At 40.1% G+C, this 18,976-nt stretch overlaps 1 protein-coding gene across 2 annotated transcripts in view; it reads right to left on the minus strand.

Moving 5' to 3' along the window:
• The window catches only part of IFFO2 (intermediate filament family orphan 2), a 52,930-nt gene that overhangs the window by 8,813 nt on the left and 25,141 nt on the right, over window positions 1-18,976 (minus strand). For both annotated transcript variants that reach the window (XM_084652023.1, XM_084652022.1), the window contains exons 2-6: window positions 13,004-13,064; window positions 12,081-12,176; window positions 8,217-8,357; window positions 6,115-6,257; window positions 2,479-2,599 (exon numbers count right to left, since the gene is read on the minus strand). In XM_084652023.1, coding sequence (XP_084508149.1) covers window positions 2,479-2,599; window positions 6,115-6,257; window positions 8,217-8,357; window positions 12,081-12,176; window positions 13,004-13,064 — 562 coding nt within the window. The remainder of the gene's footprint in view (window positions 1-2,478; window positions 2,600-6,114; window positions 6,258-8,216; window positions 8,358-12,080; window positions 12,177-13,003; window positions 13,065-18,976) is intronic.

The raw sequence follows: 18,976 nt of genomic DNA on the forward strand, positions 1-18,976 counted from the left end.
GCAGGGTCCCACCGCCTCCCACAGCAGCAGGGAGCTGTGAGGTACTCCTGCTGCCTCAGGCAGTGGGCCTTCAAGCTCTACAGCTCCTCGCCAGCCACAGGGGAATCCCCTGCAGCTCTGAAGCTCTGCGCCCTCACGGGTGGTGGGGACCCCAGAGCTCCCAGCCACCATGTAGCTGCCCAGTCCCTTTCCCATTTTATCATGATATTTTTAGTAAAAGTCAGGGACAGGTCACAGACTTCTGTGACTTCTCCTTTTTGCCCGTAGCCATGACAAAATCTTAGCCTTAATTATGGTTTGAAATAATTTTTCAGAAGTGTTAGTTTATTTGTAAACAAGGAATACTGCTTTGGAAATCTGGTTTATAGATTAACTTAATCACCCTTATTTACTGAGTCTCTGATTTTGGCACTGCTCTGGCAGGAGAGACAGCCACTGCTCCAAGGAGTTTGCACTGAATAAACATGAGTAGTGTAGCCAGGTGCCAGACAAACCAACCATGATACACTGGAGATATTTTGGAAGATTACGGCTACCAAACATTGAGCAATGAACAGATCCCTATAGGACACTCTAGAAACAACCCCACTTGATCAACCATTACCTATTTATAATTACTTTGAGACCTATCAGTTAACCAGTTTTTAATCCATTTAATACGAGTAACATTGATTTAACATTGATTTTTAAAAAAAAAAAGCATTATACAGAAATCAATGTCAAAAGGGACAAAATCAAACGCCCTACAGAAGACTAAGTATACCATCACAGTTAAATTTTGTTTGATGAAACCTATTTTCCATAAGACTATGATGATTGGCATTAATTACGCTACCATCCTTTAATTCTTTAAATATTGCATCCATATCAGCCTTTCCATGAGTTTGCCTGGGACCGATGTCAGGCTAGCGGGCCTATGATTTACCAGAGTTATCCCATTTTCTTCTTTTCCCATGCAAAAGGGTTTTAAGGAAGGAGGCCACAAATGAAGGTGGCTGGGGTGTTGAATAAGAACTCTACTGCGGGAGACTCAGGCATGTAAACCACTATGATGCTAAAGCCCAGACACACTCAGTCTGTCTTAATTCAGAATCTCCATGTACAAGGCAAATCTACCCTTTCCTTGTGTAATATTCATTCAGAAGGATTTAAGCCTCTTAAAACCTTTAGAGTTACACCACAGAAGGTCTGAGTTCTGTAATATGCCACTGATAACTGAGCTTATACATGCACACATGGCTATATGCAAATAATCTGTCACTAATTCCAGCACACAGCTACATTACTTGATCATTCTGGCACTCTCCCAGCTCACCAGAAGACATATAGCTAAATATGCAGTATTCTGCAGTCTTAGCTCCTTTAAGTAATCTCTGCAGTTTCAGCATGTGCCATATGATACACAAATGGAAAGATGTAAATTAACACACTCCTGGCAGTCAACACAAGACAATATTCAGAAGACAGCTGCCTCAGCATCTTTACATTCTAGTGGTGACGGGGTGAGGAAGGCAGAATTCCTACTCACCCAGAGCTGTCATGCTACTCAGTAATGGAGTAACAGTGTATACACCTCTAAGGTGCCCCTGTTTAAATCTTATCTCCCAAAGCCTGTCTCAAACACTCAAAATTTCTAAAAGAGGAAGCTTGTAGCAATCAGATTTATTTCAAACAGACTTAGAAATCTTATTAACAGCAAACTCCATGAGATTATTGCCAGATGGCCTTATCAAAAGGGGAGACAGAAGCACAGGATCCATTGTTTCAGAAGATACCAGAGACCCTATCCAGCCCGGTAATTCAAGTCTTTTGGCTTTGTCTGCACCACATATAACAAAGACATTTTATAAAAATACCTGGATGGCCAAAGTCTTTAAGCTCATCACATCTGTGAAATGTGGATACTATTCTACACAGATTATCTAAATAGATATTATTTCCACAGTGCCACAGCTGTACATAGCACTTTACACAGAAAGTGAGATAACGGCTCCTAAGGGTAGGAGCCAAAGGTAGTTAAACGACTTCAAGGGATGATGAGCAAGTGTGAACAATGTTCCCTCTAATTTTTGACAGGCCATGTGTGCAAAAAATTTCTTCTTGCAAATTTTTGTGCACGCGCACAGCTTAGAGGGACCAGTGAGTCAGAGTATGGGAAGGATAAGATTTAAAGCAATAGATCATGAGATGCAATAGTTTAAAAAAAGTATCTTGTTAGTTTCTTTTGCCTTGTATTTTATTTTTAACGTTATATTTAAGTTTTGAGGGAGCAAACAGACAAGACTGATGGAGTGTAGATCAGTATCAGAAAGCAAGCCAAAACCATTAGAGGATCTGAAAAAGCATGTTTTCATGGCCAACTGAATCACCAGCCAAAGATACAAAGGCTGAGAGTAGCTATACATGATAAGCTGCAGTGTGCCATCTCCTGAAGGAAATAAATGGGAAACAAGTGAAAAACAGAACAACTCAGCTCACTTCTCCTTGCAGGTCAACTGAAGGATTGCAGTTTGTGAAGTCTTCCCAGAGAAGCAGGGTGTCTTCATTCTCCTCCCATGTTAAACTGTCACAGTCATCATCAAAATCAAATGTCTCACGCCTGTTAAAAGAGCAGTTACAAAAAAAAAAAAAAAGAAGGGTAGAAATTATTTCAAACCATTTCTTTCCACAGCCTTGGAAATACCTTCAGAAGAACAGCCTTAAAACACTACATTAAAACTATAGGAGAAAAGGAAGAGAAACAGAAATGCAACAGCTGAAAAATCTAAAGGCTATTAAAACAGGCTCTGCTGCTCTGTCTGGAAGGTTCCGATACCTGGGTTTCTCCCCACCCTGCAACAGAGTACTGGAATCTTGTCAACATTCGATCTACTTTAAACAGACAATTCCAGTTTTGGCCTCTAGATGGTGCTTTAATTTTGCTATTTCAGCACTGAACAGTTGCTAAACCACAAGAATGTTTTAAATTATTCCGTTATGTAGGAGGACTGAAAACGCAGTTTGCAGAATTAGTTTGAAGACAAGTTTGACTGAAAATGTAGTTTTAAATGTTCCCAAAAGCAAAGGCCAATAGAATGGTTCCCATGGATTTTTTTTAAAGTGTCAAATGGAAAGTTTACACACAAACATTCTGCCTGCAGCACTAGCAAATCAAATGTTGCAGTTCCAAGAAAGAGACCCACTGTGAACAAACTAAATAGACTCCACTGATTTTCATTCTCCAAACAGAAGCACAAAACCGCATGAGTAAAAAATCCTGTTTACTTTCTCATTTAAATTCCATTTTGAGTAATAGTTTCATTAACATAGGTTAAAAATAGCCTGCAATAATTTTTAATTTGACAGTCCCTTTAATTTGGTCAGTTGCTAAGTAAATTAAAATTACAAGAAAGAAGAGACTTGAGACACTTGAACAGCAGCAGAATGGAAATTCTATTCTAGCTACTTTGTTTCTTTTCCTTGTTAAAGCAGAGCGGGGTGGAGGGGAGAAAGGCTTCTTGTTTTATATTCTCTCAATTGTTTCAGGCTTAGACATATTTTTGTTTCCTGAGTTCATTTCCTTTTAAGATGATCACATCAAGCCGGAAGTTGAGTCCAACTCTGTATCTTATGAAGAAGTTAAAGAACTTGGCAAGAGGACAGGCAGGGAACGTACGTCTACTGATGACCAGCCTTGCTTATTTTTAAAACTTCTAGTTTAATGCACCCACCCTTCACAGTCTGTTCAATCATAGAGTTCTTTTCACTCTAAGAGCTCACTGTTTGAAAAGACAAAGACCACACAATTTAAACTGCTGTCTGCTTTAGCTGTATTCATTGTTCAAAGAGGGTTATTTGTTTTATTTGAATGCTCAGGACCTTTCACTAATAACAGTGCTTTAATGATGCTCCTCATTAATTACAGCTCAAAAAACAAATTATTTTCATCTCTGGTGTTGGTATGAGTCCATACCCACAAATCCATTACCACAAAACCCAAGGGGATGTAAGTTTGAAATACCTTTGTTTATCACAGGTCACTTAAATGAACCTATGACCATTCAGTGTTATTTAGATCAACTACATTTGAAGTTAATAACAGGATTTCTATGTGCTACTGCTGATACAGGAGTTTTTTCTTTTTAAATCAAGTTTATAAAAACAACCATTGTAGAAGCCTGTTGCATTTTAATAATGAAGCCATAAATTACTGCAAAGCTTATGTCAGTAATTAATTGAAAGGAAAAAGGAAAGCAAAAAACGCACCAGCAGCATGTAGGGCTGCGTGAGAAGAGATAAGAAAGACACAATGAAGAGGGGTTAGTGTCCTACTCAAGAATCTTCAGAATGATGTCACAAATGAGTCCCCCGCAATAGAAAGTTTTATAAGGTGTGTGTGTGTTGTAGACCTGGAAGATTTATTTGCTAATTAGGAGAGTATTAGAGACAGAGTATTAAGAGGACTTCACCATACAAACCAAATCTTAAGTTCCTTGTTTTTTAAACTAGTGTTGGAATTAGTGTTTGTATCATGTTTTCAGTATAATACCGTAAATGCTAATTACTACTAAAAACTCCACAAAACTCCACTGTTGGTTTGCAGTTAAGCACACTGAATTTCAGCAACGAAGGAGTAGTAAAGAAACCTAAAATGCATTTCTATTACACTATGAAATAACTGCAGCTGGCTGAACTTTGACAAGGAGAAGAGGGCCAGAGGGATGTGATAGTGAGCACCTAAGATCCACATTTGGAGTGGCATTAACAAGGGAGCCATCTACAGCTCTCCAGCTCAGGGAGTTCCCATTATGTAAGGCTTGAAAAGCCTTATAGTGACTATTTTGATAGCAGCCAACCAGGGCAGAAAGCAATGAGCCTGAACTCTAGAGATTGTGAAAATTTACTATCTAGTACCATATCTTGTCCTATGTTGTGCGGGAAAGCACAGAGAGCCTCCCACTTTCCCAATGTATTCATTCAGGAGACAGGCAGGGCACACTCAGTATTTCAACTTCAGGAAAGGGCAGAGCTTGTGCACCTGCTGGTGTTCCTCTCTCAAGGGGGCACAGCCAGTCAGCTTGAAAACATGACAAAGCCCCCAGAGCATGCTTGCCACAGTTGGGGGCAGATGCTAGAGAAGCACATGCCAATCCTTTCTAGAGAGGCAGTAAGGAGCATTCCAGAGCTCGTAGCCTCCAGCCTTCCTGAACTATCCTGTCCTGCACCAGCAAGATGTTCTGGAGTTTTTGATAGGCTGCTATAGTTCTGCTACCACCACCCCAACTTTTGGGGAGGATGCGGGGGAGGAGTTAAAGCAGGAATTTGCCCTACTAATTCTAATCCACAAGAATACCAGTCCTGAGCAAGACTGTTCCAGCATTAGTGTCCTTAACATCCATAACTAGGTATTCTGGTAAAAAGAAAAGGAATACTTGTGGCTCCTTAGAGACTAACAAATTTATTTGAGCATAAGCTTTCATGAGCTACAGCTCACTTCATCGGATGCATTCAGGTATTCTGGTGTTGGAGTTCCTAGACAGAATCGCCATGACAGTTGGCTAAAGTTAATTCCAAACCGTCCTGCAGAAATTCTGTATTCATATTATGAACTGAGCTTTTAGCAAAGAAGTTAAGGAAAAACAATTATATCTACTCAAATCTCACATTCTCAAACTCTACTCGGACAAAGAGGCAGATGCAGGAAAAAAAATCTCACAACTCTGGAAACCTTTATGCCAGACCATATAAATAAGAGCGGAGTTTCATTCTTGAGCATCATACACGTCAGCTACAAGCAGGGTGATTATTAAATAAAAGTTTAGAAGTCTAATTTCACTATTTATTGCTACTTGCTTTCTGCATTCTACTCGGTGTGGACAGTGAAAATTAACTGTTCAGTTACACTTTTGTTTATATCTAAATTTCACTCCGAGTCTTATGCGGTACTAAAATTCTGCAGTCTGAGTTCAATTAATGCTGAATATTTGGTGAAAAAACTATTTTTACTGGACATTTAGAAAGTTTGTGGAAACACACTGGGGTCTTGGATTGTGACAACACCAAAAATCTGAATTTGGAGTCTCAGTTGATCTGAAAGTCCCACAATAAAGACCTCATACTCTACAGAATACTCACAGCTGATTAAACATTCGCTTCATTTCATCTGTGATGTTCAGAGAACAGCTGACTTCATCATCTGATAATCTGCTGTTGTCTCCATCCTGCTCAGAGAGGTCATCGTCAGATGTTAGCTTGCGTTCTTTCTTTTTGGAAGCAACCTTAATTGGAGAGAAGGGCAGTGACTGGAAGGCTCAACTGAGGTGCTGCACTGAAGGGTGCAGAGAGAAGAAAGGAGAGGTGTTAGGTTAGGTGGAAGATAATGGTTCATCAGTACCCAGTGATTCAGGTGCATGAGTGACTGCACGCATTAAGGACAGGAATCAGATCTATTAGGAAGTAGTGAACGTAGAGCAAAAGGAAGCAGTTCAAAATGGCACAGAGCAAAGCAAGCTGCAGACTGCCAGAGCTCTACATACAGGATGTACTCACTGGCAACATTATATGGGCTACAGAAAAGCATGCGAAGGCTAGAACGATACAGGGACCAAGCAGAAGCTGGCAAGAATGTCCAGGCAGCAGGCTTGAGAGAAATAACAGTACTCTCCCTCTCTTGCCACTACCATCACAAGACTGGTCCTTTCAGAACTGAACACTCACAGAAAGTACACAACACTCTTTTAAAGGTAATCTTGATTCCATTGCTATTCCCACCCCACTGTCACAGGCACAGATTGCTAGTCATCAGTTTGACAGTACAAGAGATGTGAGAACTGAACTGAACAAACCCAAATAAATGCAGTTGATAGATGTGCAAAGAGAACCAAAAGCTAACTCTGAAAAGTGAAGGATCATTCTTTTGTCCAGTGGGACTTAGGCACAAATATTCATGAGTATTTACAGATGGTGTGATGCAGTCGCTAACATGTTTAAAGCACACAATAAATGCCAAATCTCTTTAATTTTCACTAATTTGCTAACTGAACCATTCAGGACTGGTGTTGCCCTTTGCGCTGATGATTTTAACCACTGCATACTTGATCAAAACTGTGTACTCAATTTAGAACAATAGCACAGTTTTACCACTTATCAAAGTTAAAAGTCAAGATCTCTCTTTAGAAAAATGGAATACTGTTGAACACAGGGGAGCTGCAATTCTCTCCCCCTATCAAGTAGGTAATTTGAATCAATTTCTGTCCAGATTACCAAAAAAAAAAAAAAGCGCTAATGAAAAAACTCATGTTTACCTTAGCTAAGCATTTTATAAGATTAAAAAGTTGATTTGGAATGGAGGAGAGTTTACTGTTCACCACATTTAAGACATCCATGTGAAAGGCTCAAGAGAAGGGCAAGGACGTTTTAATAAAAAACCTGTGTTTGTACAGTGCAGCCCTTAGCAGCTACTGTACTGGAAAGATTAAAAAAGTCAGATCTATTTATTTGAAGATGGAAAGTTGAGGTAAGTTGCAAGGGCCAATGATCAATTTAAAATGCAGTTATGATCAAAAATTGACTGTGCTAAAGGCACTTGATCACTCCATAGCTCTGTTGTGTGTCTATTTTGAGCTATAACAGCTTACTTTTGGAGCAAAATAAGTTACTAGTTTTCCCCGGTTAGTACTGCACAGCCAATATAGCTATGGGAAAGTAAACTGTATTCTATTTGCCCTCACATATCAAAGTAATTGTAGTTAACTAACCATCAGTGTCAGAAATTTATTTATTTCTCTTCATGGTGTATGAGCCAAAAATAAGGGCTCAACTTGGAGATCACAGGATGCAAGTACAGTGCATGAAGTTAAATCCTCTTACTTGTGAAGGGAGCAAATCTGATGGAACCATTTAGGTGAACATAGAATCCCAGGATGCTTTTTTGTACAGTTACTTGTAAACTACCACCAAACTTTAATAGTATTTTTCAAAGGACATTCTGAGCTCTCTTTGGAAGGTTTTCTATAAACTCTCAAGTCTTAATACTGCAGCAGATTATGTGGATCATTGTTACAATTGGAGACAGATTCAGGATGAAAAGAAGTCTACTGGGGAGAAATTTCAAAAGAAGTTGAGAATGTTGGATGAAGTTTGAGCATGAACTAAACTCCCCAACATTCCCTCTCTTTTCCCTCCCTCATACTGCCATCATCTTGTCCTGCCCTAGAGAAAATTCAGGGCCTAATCACCTGGAATATCTTGGAAACATCTTCAGAGTTGCGCTGCTGTGCTACATCGCACAGCTTGGCTGTAATATCGATTCGACGGCAGATGTCCATGTCCACCTTCATGGCCTTTTCTTGGATCTTTGTGTCCAGGTCTGTCATGGGCTGCAGGAAGGACAGTAGTGGATTATCTTCTATTGTTACACAGTTCAGGAGTGAAGGGATATGCACTGTATCTATATAAACCCAGAGCACACCATTCTTACACCACATTGCGCCTGTTCTCCATGGAAAGGCAAAACAAGGATAGTCTAGATTAGACAACTACTGGAATTAACACTTTCAAATCTGATTCCAACAAATGCAAGTGTTTGAGAATGAAAACTAGCTACTGAGATTCTTTGCTATGGGAACAAGTGACTCCTAGACCTAGCAAAAGTCACCTCTTATGGATTCAGTGAAACTATAAAATGGGGGAGGAAAAGATGTAAACCTGTTAAGCAAGCAAAGAACAAGATGAGAGATTTGATGATACTTCATCACTTTTGCCCACTTCAGATAGGAAGTTAGCACTTCACTGTAAAGAAAAGTTAGTCAGATTCTGCTCCGAAAAAATTGTGCACCAACTTCATATATATCTCACACACACACAAAAAGTTAAAACAGGGCTAGGTCTATAGAAGTCCATGTGAGTTTGGTACAGAGCAAAAGTAAGAACTGCCACTGCATCATATCGTGCTGCACATTAGACAGAAGTTATATATATTATTTGTAAGTAGCTGCTCCTCCTTCCCCATTGGCAATGTCGCTGCATGATTGTGCGGAGATTTTCTCCATTTACAACTGTAGAGTTTCTGGACTAAAAAAAAAAACAACTTTGCTTTGTTGGGAAGGACTGACCTGAATGCAAGTCATAGCCTGCTTTCACATAGTATTTGGGAAAACACCAGTCAGATGTGTATTACTCTGTAAGCACTACTTTCAAAGTGGAAATGCTTTTGCTAACTAAATCAGAAAGAAAAGGAGTACTTGTGGCACCTTAGAGACTAACCAATTTATTAGAGCATAAGCTTTCGTGAGCTACAGCTCACTTCATCAGATGCATATCGTGGAAACTGCAGCAGACTTTATATATACAGAGAGAATATGAACCAATACCTCCTCCCACCCCACTGTCCTGCTGGTAATAGCTTATCTAAAGTGATCATCAGGTGGGCCATTTCCAGCACAAATCCAGGTTTTCTCACCCTCCACCCCCCCACACAAATTCACTCTCCTGCTGGTGATAGCCCATCCAAAGTGACAACTCTTTACACAATGACAGGTTTCAGAGTAGCAGCCGTGTTAGTCTTTGGCCACATATCTATTCAGGGGACACCATCACAGGGCCTAATAACATCAGCCACACTATCAGAGGCTCGTTCACCTGCACATCCACCAATGTGATATATGCCATCATGTGCCAGCAATGCCCCTCTGCCATGTACATTGGTCAAACTGGACAGTCTCTACGTAAAAGAATAAATGGACACAAATCAGATGTCAAGAATTATAACATTCATAAACCAGTCGGAGAACACTTCAATCTCTCTGGTCACGCAATCACAGACATGAAGGTCGCTATCTTAAAACAAAAAAACTTCAAATCCAGACTCCAGCGAGAAACTGCTGAATTGGAATTCATTTGCAAATTGGATACTATTAATTTAGGCTTAAATAGAGACTTGGAGTGGCTAAGTCATTATGCAGGGTAGCCTGTTTCCTCTTGTTTTTTCCTACCCCCCTCCTGATGTTCTGGTTTAACTTGGATTTAAACTTGAAGAGTGGTCAGTTTGGATGAGCTATTACCAGCAGGAGAGTGAGTTTGTGTGTGTATGGGGGTGGGGGGAATGTGAGAAAACCTGGATTTGTGCAGGAAATAGCCCAACTTGATTGTCATGCACATTGTGTAAAGAGTTGTCACTTTGGATGGGCTATCACCAGCAGGAGAGTGAATTTGTGTGGGGGGGTGGAGGGTGAGAAAACCTGGATTTGTGCTGGAAATGGCCCACCTGATGATCACTTTAGATAAGCTATTACCAGCAGGACAGTGGGGTGGGAGGAGGTATTGGTTCATATTCTCTCTGTATATATAAAGTCTGCTGCAGTTTCCACGATATGCATCTGATGAAGTGAGCTGTAGCTCACGAAAGCTTATGCTCTAATAAATTGGTTAGTCTCTAAGGTGCCACAAGTACTCCTTTTCTTTTTGCGAATACAGACTAACACGGCTGTTACTCTGAAATAAATCAGAAAGGTTTGTTTTGTTTTTAATTTCCTCCATCCAGAGTAATCTTTCTCCACATGAAACTGAAGTAGACTAGAGAAGATTTTTTTTTAATCAAAATGTTTCTATTCAGAAAAAAAAAGTCTACACAAACATGAAAACATTTGACAAAAGTTTTGATAAAAAGTATTTATATCTATTCAGTTTGTCAACAGGACAAAAAACAACCTGCAAATCATTTAGTTAGCCTTTTTTTGTCCTGAATATCATTGGGTAACTATGCAAACACAGTTATGGCTTTCCACACAGCTTTGTGGCCTTCTCTACCACTTTGTTTAACTCCACCTTGCAGAGCTCAGAAAGGCTGGAGGAAGCACTTATACTTCAAATACAACAGGATGTTGTAGTAAGGATGCAGCTCTAACAAATAGCTCACATTCCGAGTAACTTTCCCAGACCTGAAGAAGAGCTCTGGTGTAAGCTTGTCTCTTCCACCAACAGAAGTTGGGCCAATAAAAGATATTACCTCACCTACCTTGCCTCTCTAAATTGCTCTCCTTCAGACTGTATTTAACCCAGCAAGTATTTCTCTTTTTGATGAACCACCCAAAGAGGGGGGTCAGTGAACTGCTGAATTTTTTAGGAGTAGGCCTACCAGCCCTGAGAGAATGGATGCGATTTCAGGGAGCAGGTTCTGCAAGTTTGCATCAGACCAAGGGGGGGGGGGGGAGGGATAAAATTCTTATAAAATTACAGACTAGATATGCATCATGAATTATCTTAGCTACACTGCTGGCATCAGCACCTCTTCAGTAAAAGAGAAGTCAGGTGAACCTTAAAATCCTGCTCTTTCATCTTACTTACACATTTTCCTCTCACCTATATTTGCATACTAGCGCTACACACTGACAGTCAGATAATATGCTATGACTATAGCCAGACTGTAAGATAAAGTTCTCAAAACTAACTGCCAGTTATGACATTACCAGATCCCACAGCTTTGGGGAAAATTATAGACTCAAAGAGGACAATGGAAGAACTCCAGAGATATACACAGTTCATAAGTTTTCTAAAAGGAGACAGCAGCACTGCAGACAAAGCCATATCCTGGAACCAATGACACAGATAAACTGGGATATTCTTGATAAGAGCCTTTCACAAAGGTAGAATTGGGAGAGCTGTTTTAGATTTTTTTTTTCTGACAATAACGCTTGTATGACTCAAATCAAAATCACCCTTTATTATAAGAGTACCAATGGCTGCATAATGGCTGAACTTTTACCCTAATAGCATGTGGATTCTCCAATGCATCATTTCAAAGGCTGCAAGTTTGAATGAGGTCGTTGCTAGCTGGCGAGAAGGGAATGGGAAGTCAGGGTTATGGGCTAAGCAGCAAGTTTAATGCATCTCTACACAGACCAGACAGGAAGCGCGGGGAGGTGGGGGCAGGGGGGGAGAGAGTGATCTGTCTGATGCATTAGATCATAAAGGCAGCCATAATATTAACTACAAAGCAGCACTCATTAAGACCATAACCTTTTTATGAATGAAGCCATTTGCATGACAGAGAGATTTCACAAAAGCAGGTGGGGATGGGCCACTCTACTTCCCAGGGTACTTACATCACTCATCAGACCCTTAAAGACAACAAGCTCTGCTTTCAGCCGCTCAATCTTTTCATTTAACTCTTCCTGGACAGCTTCAGCTTCTTGGGCCTCCTATGAGAGAGGAAATAAGGAAATAGCTAAATATCTGAAAGCATTAGTTAACTGCTACGCTTCACAAAGGTGGAAAATAGCTGGAAGGCAATATCGGCTCTTGAAAGCCTGCCCGTACCACCTGCACCAACCTCAATAGTCCCACTGCTACAAATGCAAGTGGTGGAGGGAGCATGGGTGAGTTTCCGGACCAGCCTACCTTGCTGCTCAACCAAGAGCATAGTGGGAGTGAAGAAGAGGAGAATATTTAGATGGAGTGTGGTCCAGGGGTTGCATCGTATCAGCATATTTTCCCCTACTTCAATCTGAACACTAGGAACTTCCGATGTTAAGAGAACCCAAATTCAGGGATTGGTTTTGTTCTATTAAGAAGGGTTCTCATGATGATGAGAGGCTAATGGCTTGGACTACTGTAGCTGAACACTCCAAAGAAGCGCCCCTTTACCTTCATTAAGTTAAGAGATTGCTTTCTGCAAAAGAACTGATACAGGATTAACATCCCATTTATTGCATACTGAAGAATAAAGATGCATTCCTTGCAGATTGAACTAGGTGAATCAAGGCACTCCTCCTGCTTCAATCAAAATTCAGCATCAAGCAACCTAAGGTTTCGAATATTAACAGCTCTATCCAGCAGGAGGTAATTCAGCTGCCACAACTACAAGGGCTCAAGACTCTTAGGATCAAAGAGTAATTAATCCAGACAAAATATTAATTTTAAATGACCACATGAAAGGGGAAAAACCTATACTATGAAGTATTTTAGCTCAAGAGTTGGAGGAATGGTGGTCAGTACTAGGAAAGCCAAGATCCCACTCAAAACCCACCTCTTGCATGGTTTCTACAATAGACTCCAGACCCATTCGCTTTGCCAGTTCCTCCTCCCATCTGAAAGAAAAAAAAGATTTGCAGGTAGAGATTAGAACAACATTTCTGGTTGAGTTTATTCCAGCCACAAAGATCTTACCTTACCTCTTGTAATAAAAAGATTAGATAGTTATTGTAGGTGTCCAGTGGAAAGCCTCCCTCAGTCTCAGCCACATGTGCACACACATACTCAAACTGACAATTTTCAAAGTAGCAATTAGAGTTTAATTCGTTTATCCACTAACACTATTTTCATTCTTCAACTGTAGCATGCGGACATGTATAAAAATAGGACACTGCAACAGCAATAGGTTGAAAATCTGGACAAGTCAGCAAATTTGCTACTTCTGGTATTTAGCCCTATAAACTTCAGGGACTAGTGATAAGCTTTCTTCATGACAATATCTTCAAAAGCCTATATTTATTCCAGTTGTATCAGAGAAGTACAGTTCCAAGCAGAGTATCTATCCTGCATGGGTGTCCTTGAATGCTGTATGAATGCATGATATGCATGTGATAGTAACAAGGAGGGGAGGGATAGCTCAGTGGTTTGAGCTTTGGCCTGCTAAACCCAGGGTTGTGAGTTCAATCCTTGAGGGGGCCATTTAGGGATCTGGGGGAAAAATTGGGGATTGGTCCTGCTTTGAGCAGGGGGTTGGACTAGATGGCCTCGTGAGGTCCCTTCCAATCCTGATAGTCTATGATTCTTTGTAAGAGGCACATAGTGGGAACCAAGATGGCATTAAGGGAGGGTAAAACTTTCCATCGGTCTCGGACTGCAGGGCACACACACTATTTCTAAAAGCACTGCATCTTAAGGAAGGACAGTCCTGAATGATTTTTACACATTCCATCTCATCAGTGAGCCTCATGCTTATGACTCAAAACTCTAGTTCCCAAGGACAGGAAATGGGGAGCTGGTAAGCAACAACAGGACATTTGGACCACCAGGAGAGGAAAGAGAAGAGAAGATGAAGACTATTTAACAACATTGCCACATGTGGCAAATGCTAAAATCGTGGAACCAACTTAGGCAAAAATAGACTAAGCTGCTTAAGCTACCTCTTACTAGCCAATGTTTTAAAAATATACATTAATGCCAGTGAATAGGACCAATTTAGGATGAGTGATATTGAGTGTAAATATATACAAAATAAATATTTCTTCATGTACATTTATATATCTGATCTGTCAAACTTCAGGCCTGTTCAATAAAAGCAGCAGTTCATATATCTGAAAATACTGCTGTTTGCTGACATGTCTCACAAAAATAATTAAACATGAGAAGCAAGGGAGGTCAGCATGAAAAAATAGAGCACAACCACTGAAATAGAAGAAAGGAAGGATGCCAAGAGGTCTGTCATCAGGTCCGGATCCAATCCTTTCCATTAGCAGTTTTTTGAAGAAAATCTTGTGGGGCTGTTTCATTTCTTTTTAAAACGTTTATTGGTGCTAGCTTAATATTCACTGTCCTTTGAGCTGATGTCCACCATAAACCAAAGGAGGTATGAACTGAGCTAGATAGCGTTTTAGCATCTGTCTCTCATTTGAGTGTTTTGGATTTCAATGTTCCCTTCATTTCTTTTCCAAGATTTCCCCTCATCTTCCATCTCTTTTGATTAAGATTATTCTCCTTTAAGCCCCTGTATCATTCTTGATGGCCACCAATAGTTTTCCCATGTTTATCATATAGCAGAAGTAGGGTATTGGTGGTAAGTACTCCACCAATTGGCTTACCCTCAGAAATTCCAGGTTCTCTCATTTATCCTTGCCACTCCTCTACATAGTGTTCCTATTCTATTCAAATCACTCTGAATTATCCTCCCCCTCCCCAGTTTTCTTAAGTCTTAAGGTTTCATGACCTAACTGCATGGTTTTGTGTTCTTTCTTCCAGGTTGCCAACAATCAAGTCCGGTCTAATACTGACAGAAACACAGGCCAGGAGAAACAGTTGCTCCATCAGTGACCAACACCCATCAGTCCAGAAACAGAATCCCATCTTTTCCACAAAAACCCATAATGCATATCTGCAGTATTGCATGATTTGCTACACCTTCCTTGCAATATAACTAGGAGAATCAGGAATTGAAATTAACACTGATTATATTTCCATCAATCAAAGAGAGATGAGAGTAAAAATAACTTTTTTTAAAATCAGTTTTATTAAATGTTGTTACATTAAGCTCTTCGAACAGTCTTTTTTAATTAAGAATTTATTTTTAAACAGAGTACCTAGTAAACTTTCAAATGCTGTATGATAAATCCTAATCTGATGTGCTATTTATAAATATTATGGCATTTTAAAAAATTATTAAAGACAGTGCCCCTTTAAGAATATATGCCAAAGTAATAGATTTATAATTGACACTTTAGTTTAACATTGTTGAATTATGAATCCATCATTGGATTAGTGTGAAAATATCTGGCAGCCATCTTCCCTTCACACATGGAAAGCTATATGTGGTGAACAAAGTATTGTAGAATTATGCAAGGTAAGTTTTGGGGGAGGATGGCAACAAGGTTTCTTCAGTGGATTTTAACATTCACAGAATTGTTGTCTATTACCTTTCTTGGGCCAAGCTTGTGCAACTATTCTTGAAGAGAATCTTTCCTACAGGACACACTCATTCACTCCAGTTTAGTAAAAGCCAAAGCTTTATCTCTGGAAAACCTGTCTGAAGCATTCCCAGCTCACTAAAGCCAATTGAGCCCCAAAAAACAGTAGCTTCATCAGGCAACAAGGGATTCTCCCATTAAGAATAAAGCTTCTTTTTATAGTTTAACAGAAGCTTGGCTTCTGGCACCAGCAGTTAAAAGGAACCAGGGTCCACTGACTCAGACAGCTAAACATGCAACAGAAAGTTTCCGTTATGTAAACCTTTGGAATGCAGCAGGTCACAAAATCTGCGCAGACCTTTCACTTAACGAATCCCCCGACAGAGCCTGGGAATTTGAAAGCCTAGTTAAGAGTATGACTGATCTCTGCCATTAAGAAATTTGCTTGCACTAATCCAGTAAATACTGTCTACCAAATGACAATTAAAAACACTCCTGTAGTCTCTAATTATAACAAGGTACGCAAGGAAAGTTATTTTTGTTCACACTCAGACAAATAGTTTTACAGCTAAATTAGAAGATGCAAGTCATGGATATGGCCATCTACCCCCCAAAAATATATATTTTAATCCAAATATGATATGATTAAGAATGTTGAAAGGAGAGCGAGTGTGCATTTTCTGGCTCAATTTCATAATCTTCCCAGCACAGTGTTAAGTCTTCCAATAGGAATAATTTCACCATATTTTCAAGTTTACAAGAGAAACCTGGTAAGGTGACTGGATTTTATGGGATGTTTGTATCACATTAAACAATTCTGAATTCACATACTATATCATAAGCCCCAACACACCCCCTCACAGACTGCAATAGGTTTGCATTTCAAATGCAGTTGAATGCCAAAGGATCATTTCAGCAGGGAAGAACAAAGGCAGCTGTGGGTGTGCTGCAGTTCTCGGTCTTAATCCATGACCAGCGGCACCTGAATTTATCATATCCTAATACAGTAGCAGCAGCATTGACTAAGCCCCGCACTAGTGTATTACAATGACAGGCTGACCGCATTTACTCTTCCCCTGCCACTGCAGGGCAGAAGTACTTGGCATGGTAACATTATGTCAACTCTCCAATATGTCACTGAACGCTAAAGTGGTACAGAAAGATATTACCAGTGTCTTTTCTCTGCCAATGATTTACTGCCAAACAGACTAAAATATTTAGGCTGGAATTTGTATTTGCCACAAATATTTTAGCTTTCATTTCCAATGTCCTATCTGCATTTAGGCTGCTAGTCACATGTACAAGTAGCATTGTTATTTTTCAAACCTCATTTGGTCATCTCACCTTCTGGACTGTAACGGACTACTTAATATTAAATTCACCTCATGCAATATGGTCCCCTTCTGCTACATTGAGGATGGGTCATATGGTTTTAGTCATTCATACTGCATTGCTGTCAGTTGTAAATGCAAGATAGCGTAACTAGATATTAGGAAAACTGCAGTGCGCTGTTCAAATTGTGAATACTAATTATATTTAGGTGAAGAGATTTAACCCATTATTTGCATCCATGCCCAAACACAACACAGCTCTGCGGGAAAATTATTTTTACTAAATATTACATCTATATATATATTTTACTAGTTGTAAGCCAAAAGCAAGCAAAATGCTTCAGCTTCCATCCCAAACACTTCAGTCACTCTGGAAAACTGTCAAAATCGTCATTCAGAATCTATGCACAGCCTATGGGGTAACAGTATTAACTTCCATCATAGAATCATAGAATATCAGGGTTGGAAGGGACCCCAGAAGGTCATCTAGTCCAACCCCCTGCTCGAAGCAGGACCAATTCCCAGTTAAATCATCCCAGCCAGGGCTTTGTCAAGCCTGACCTTAAAAACCTCTAAGGAAGGAGATTCTACCACCTCCCTAGGTAACGTATTCCAGTGTTTCACCACCCTCTTAGTGAAAAAGTTTTTCCTAATATCCAATCTAAACCTCCCCCACTGCAACTTGAGACCATTACTCCTCGTTCTGTCATCTGCTACCATTGAGAACAGTCTAGAGCCATCCTCTTTGGAACCCCCTTTCAGGTAGTTGAAAGCAGCTATCAAATCCCCCCTCATTCTTCTCTTCTGCAGGCTAAACAATCCCAGCTCCCTCAGTCTCTCCTCATAAGTCATGTGTTCCAGACCCCTAATCATTTTTGTTGCCATCATTCCACTGCAGTTCCACTGGATTAGTTTTTCCATCCTTATGCCATAATTTAACTGCATTTCATATAAAGGAAGCACACAGCCCCGGTTCCTTTAAGTAGAAACCCAAGATAATTTTTGTGGAGAGTGGAAGAAGGGTGCCATCTTTTAAATAATAGATTAAATATATGCTGAGAACATAATTTTATCCATTTCTCCAACAGAAACAGAGATCTGGGCCTTTTAAATATGATAATTTTTATCTAAAGTTAAGTTTTCTTCTGAAAGTAAGCCAGGAATTACATTAGACTGATGATAAATCAGGGTCCCCACCATAAATCACTGATCAGTAAAGTCAACTTGTTCTCAGTTTCAGAATGTATTCCTTACTGCCAGGCTGACTAGCCTCATGTAACACCTGGAAAAATGAAGTCACTGAGTTGACATCTGGGGGGAAAAAAGTCTTCATTTTCCCCACCACTCTTAACACAAACCTCTGGAGACTTGTTTTTTGGGGGATGAGGGGGGAAAATGGAAGGAGGGGGGAAGGGAAGAATGGAGGACTGAATTGAAGATTAAATCGTCCCTTAATGCCTCCAAGCAAGTTAGAGAATAGATAGTGTCAGAAAACAATCATCCTGTATTTGCAGTAACACAAATATTTTAAAGGGCCTTGGGCAATTGCTGCTACTGTACATTTGAGTATTGCAATAAGCAAAGAAAAAGACAGCACCTTCCCAAGGGTATGCGAACTACTGTGCATTGGCACAGATATATGAAACATGTACTAAGCAGTACTACAGAATTTTAGGCTAGCCAATTTCTGCCCACTCAGTTACTCTCTTCCAACACAAGAGCTGAACTGCAAGTAAACCACAGCATGTTTCAGATGCCCTTAAAAATCCTCTGCTTCTAAGCAACCTTATAGGCTCCACATGTAAGTGGTGCTGCTGTGAGAGATCTATGAAGATGCTTCTGTAGCACTTCAATACATATGTCGCTTCCTTCCCTCTCCTCCCAAGGAGGGAGAGAAAGCCAGCCTGCTTAATCAGCATCACCCCTGCAGCATAAATGAGAGCCTGTAGTTTCCTGGCAGGACTACAGTGGGAAACCAGATCAGCTCTTCCCATTGGAGCAGTGATGTTTGCTGCTCTGAAGAAAGAGAGGTGACAGGAATTACCA

Source organism: Lepidochelys olivacea (assembly GCF_965140295.1).
Source record: "Lepidochelys olivacea isolate rLepOli2 genome assembly, chromosome: 18".
In the NCBI taxonomy this organism is placed as follows: Eukaryota; Metazoa; Chordata; order Testudines; family Cheloniidae; genus Lepidochelys; species Lepidochelys olivacea.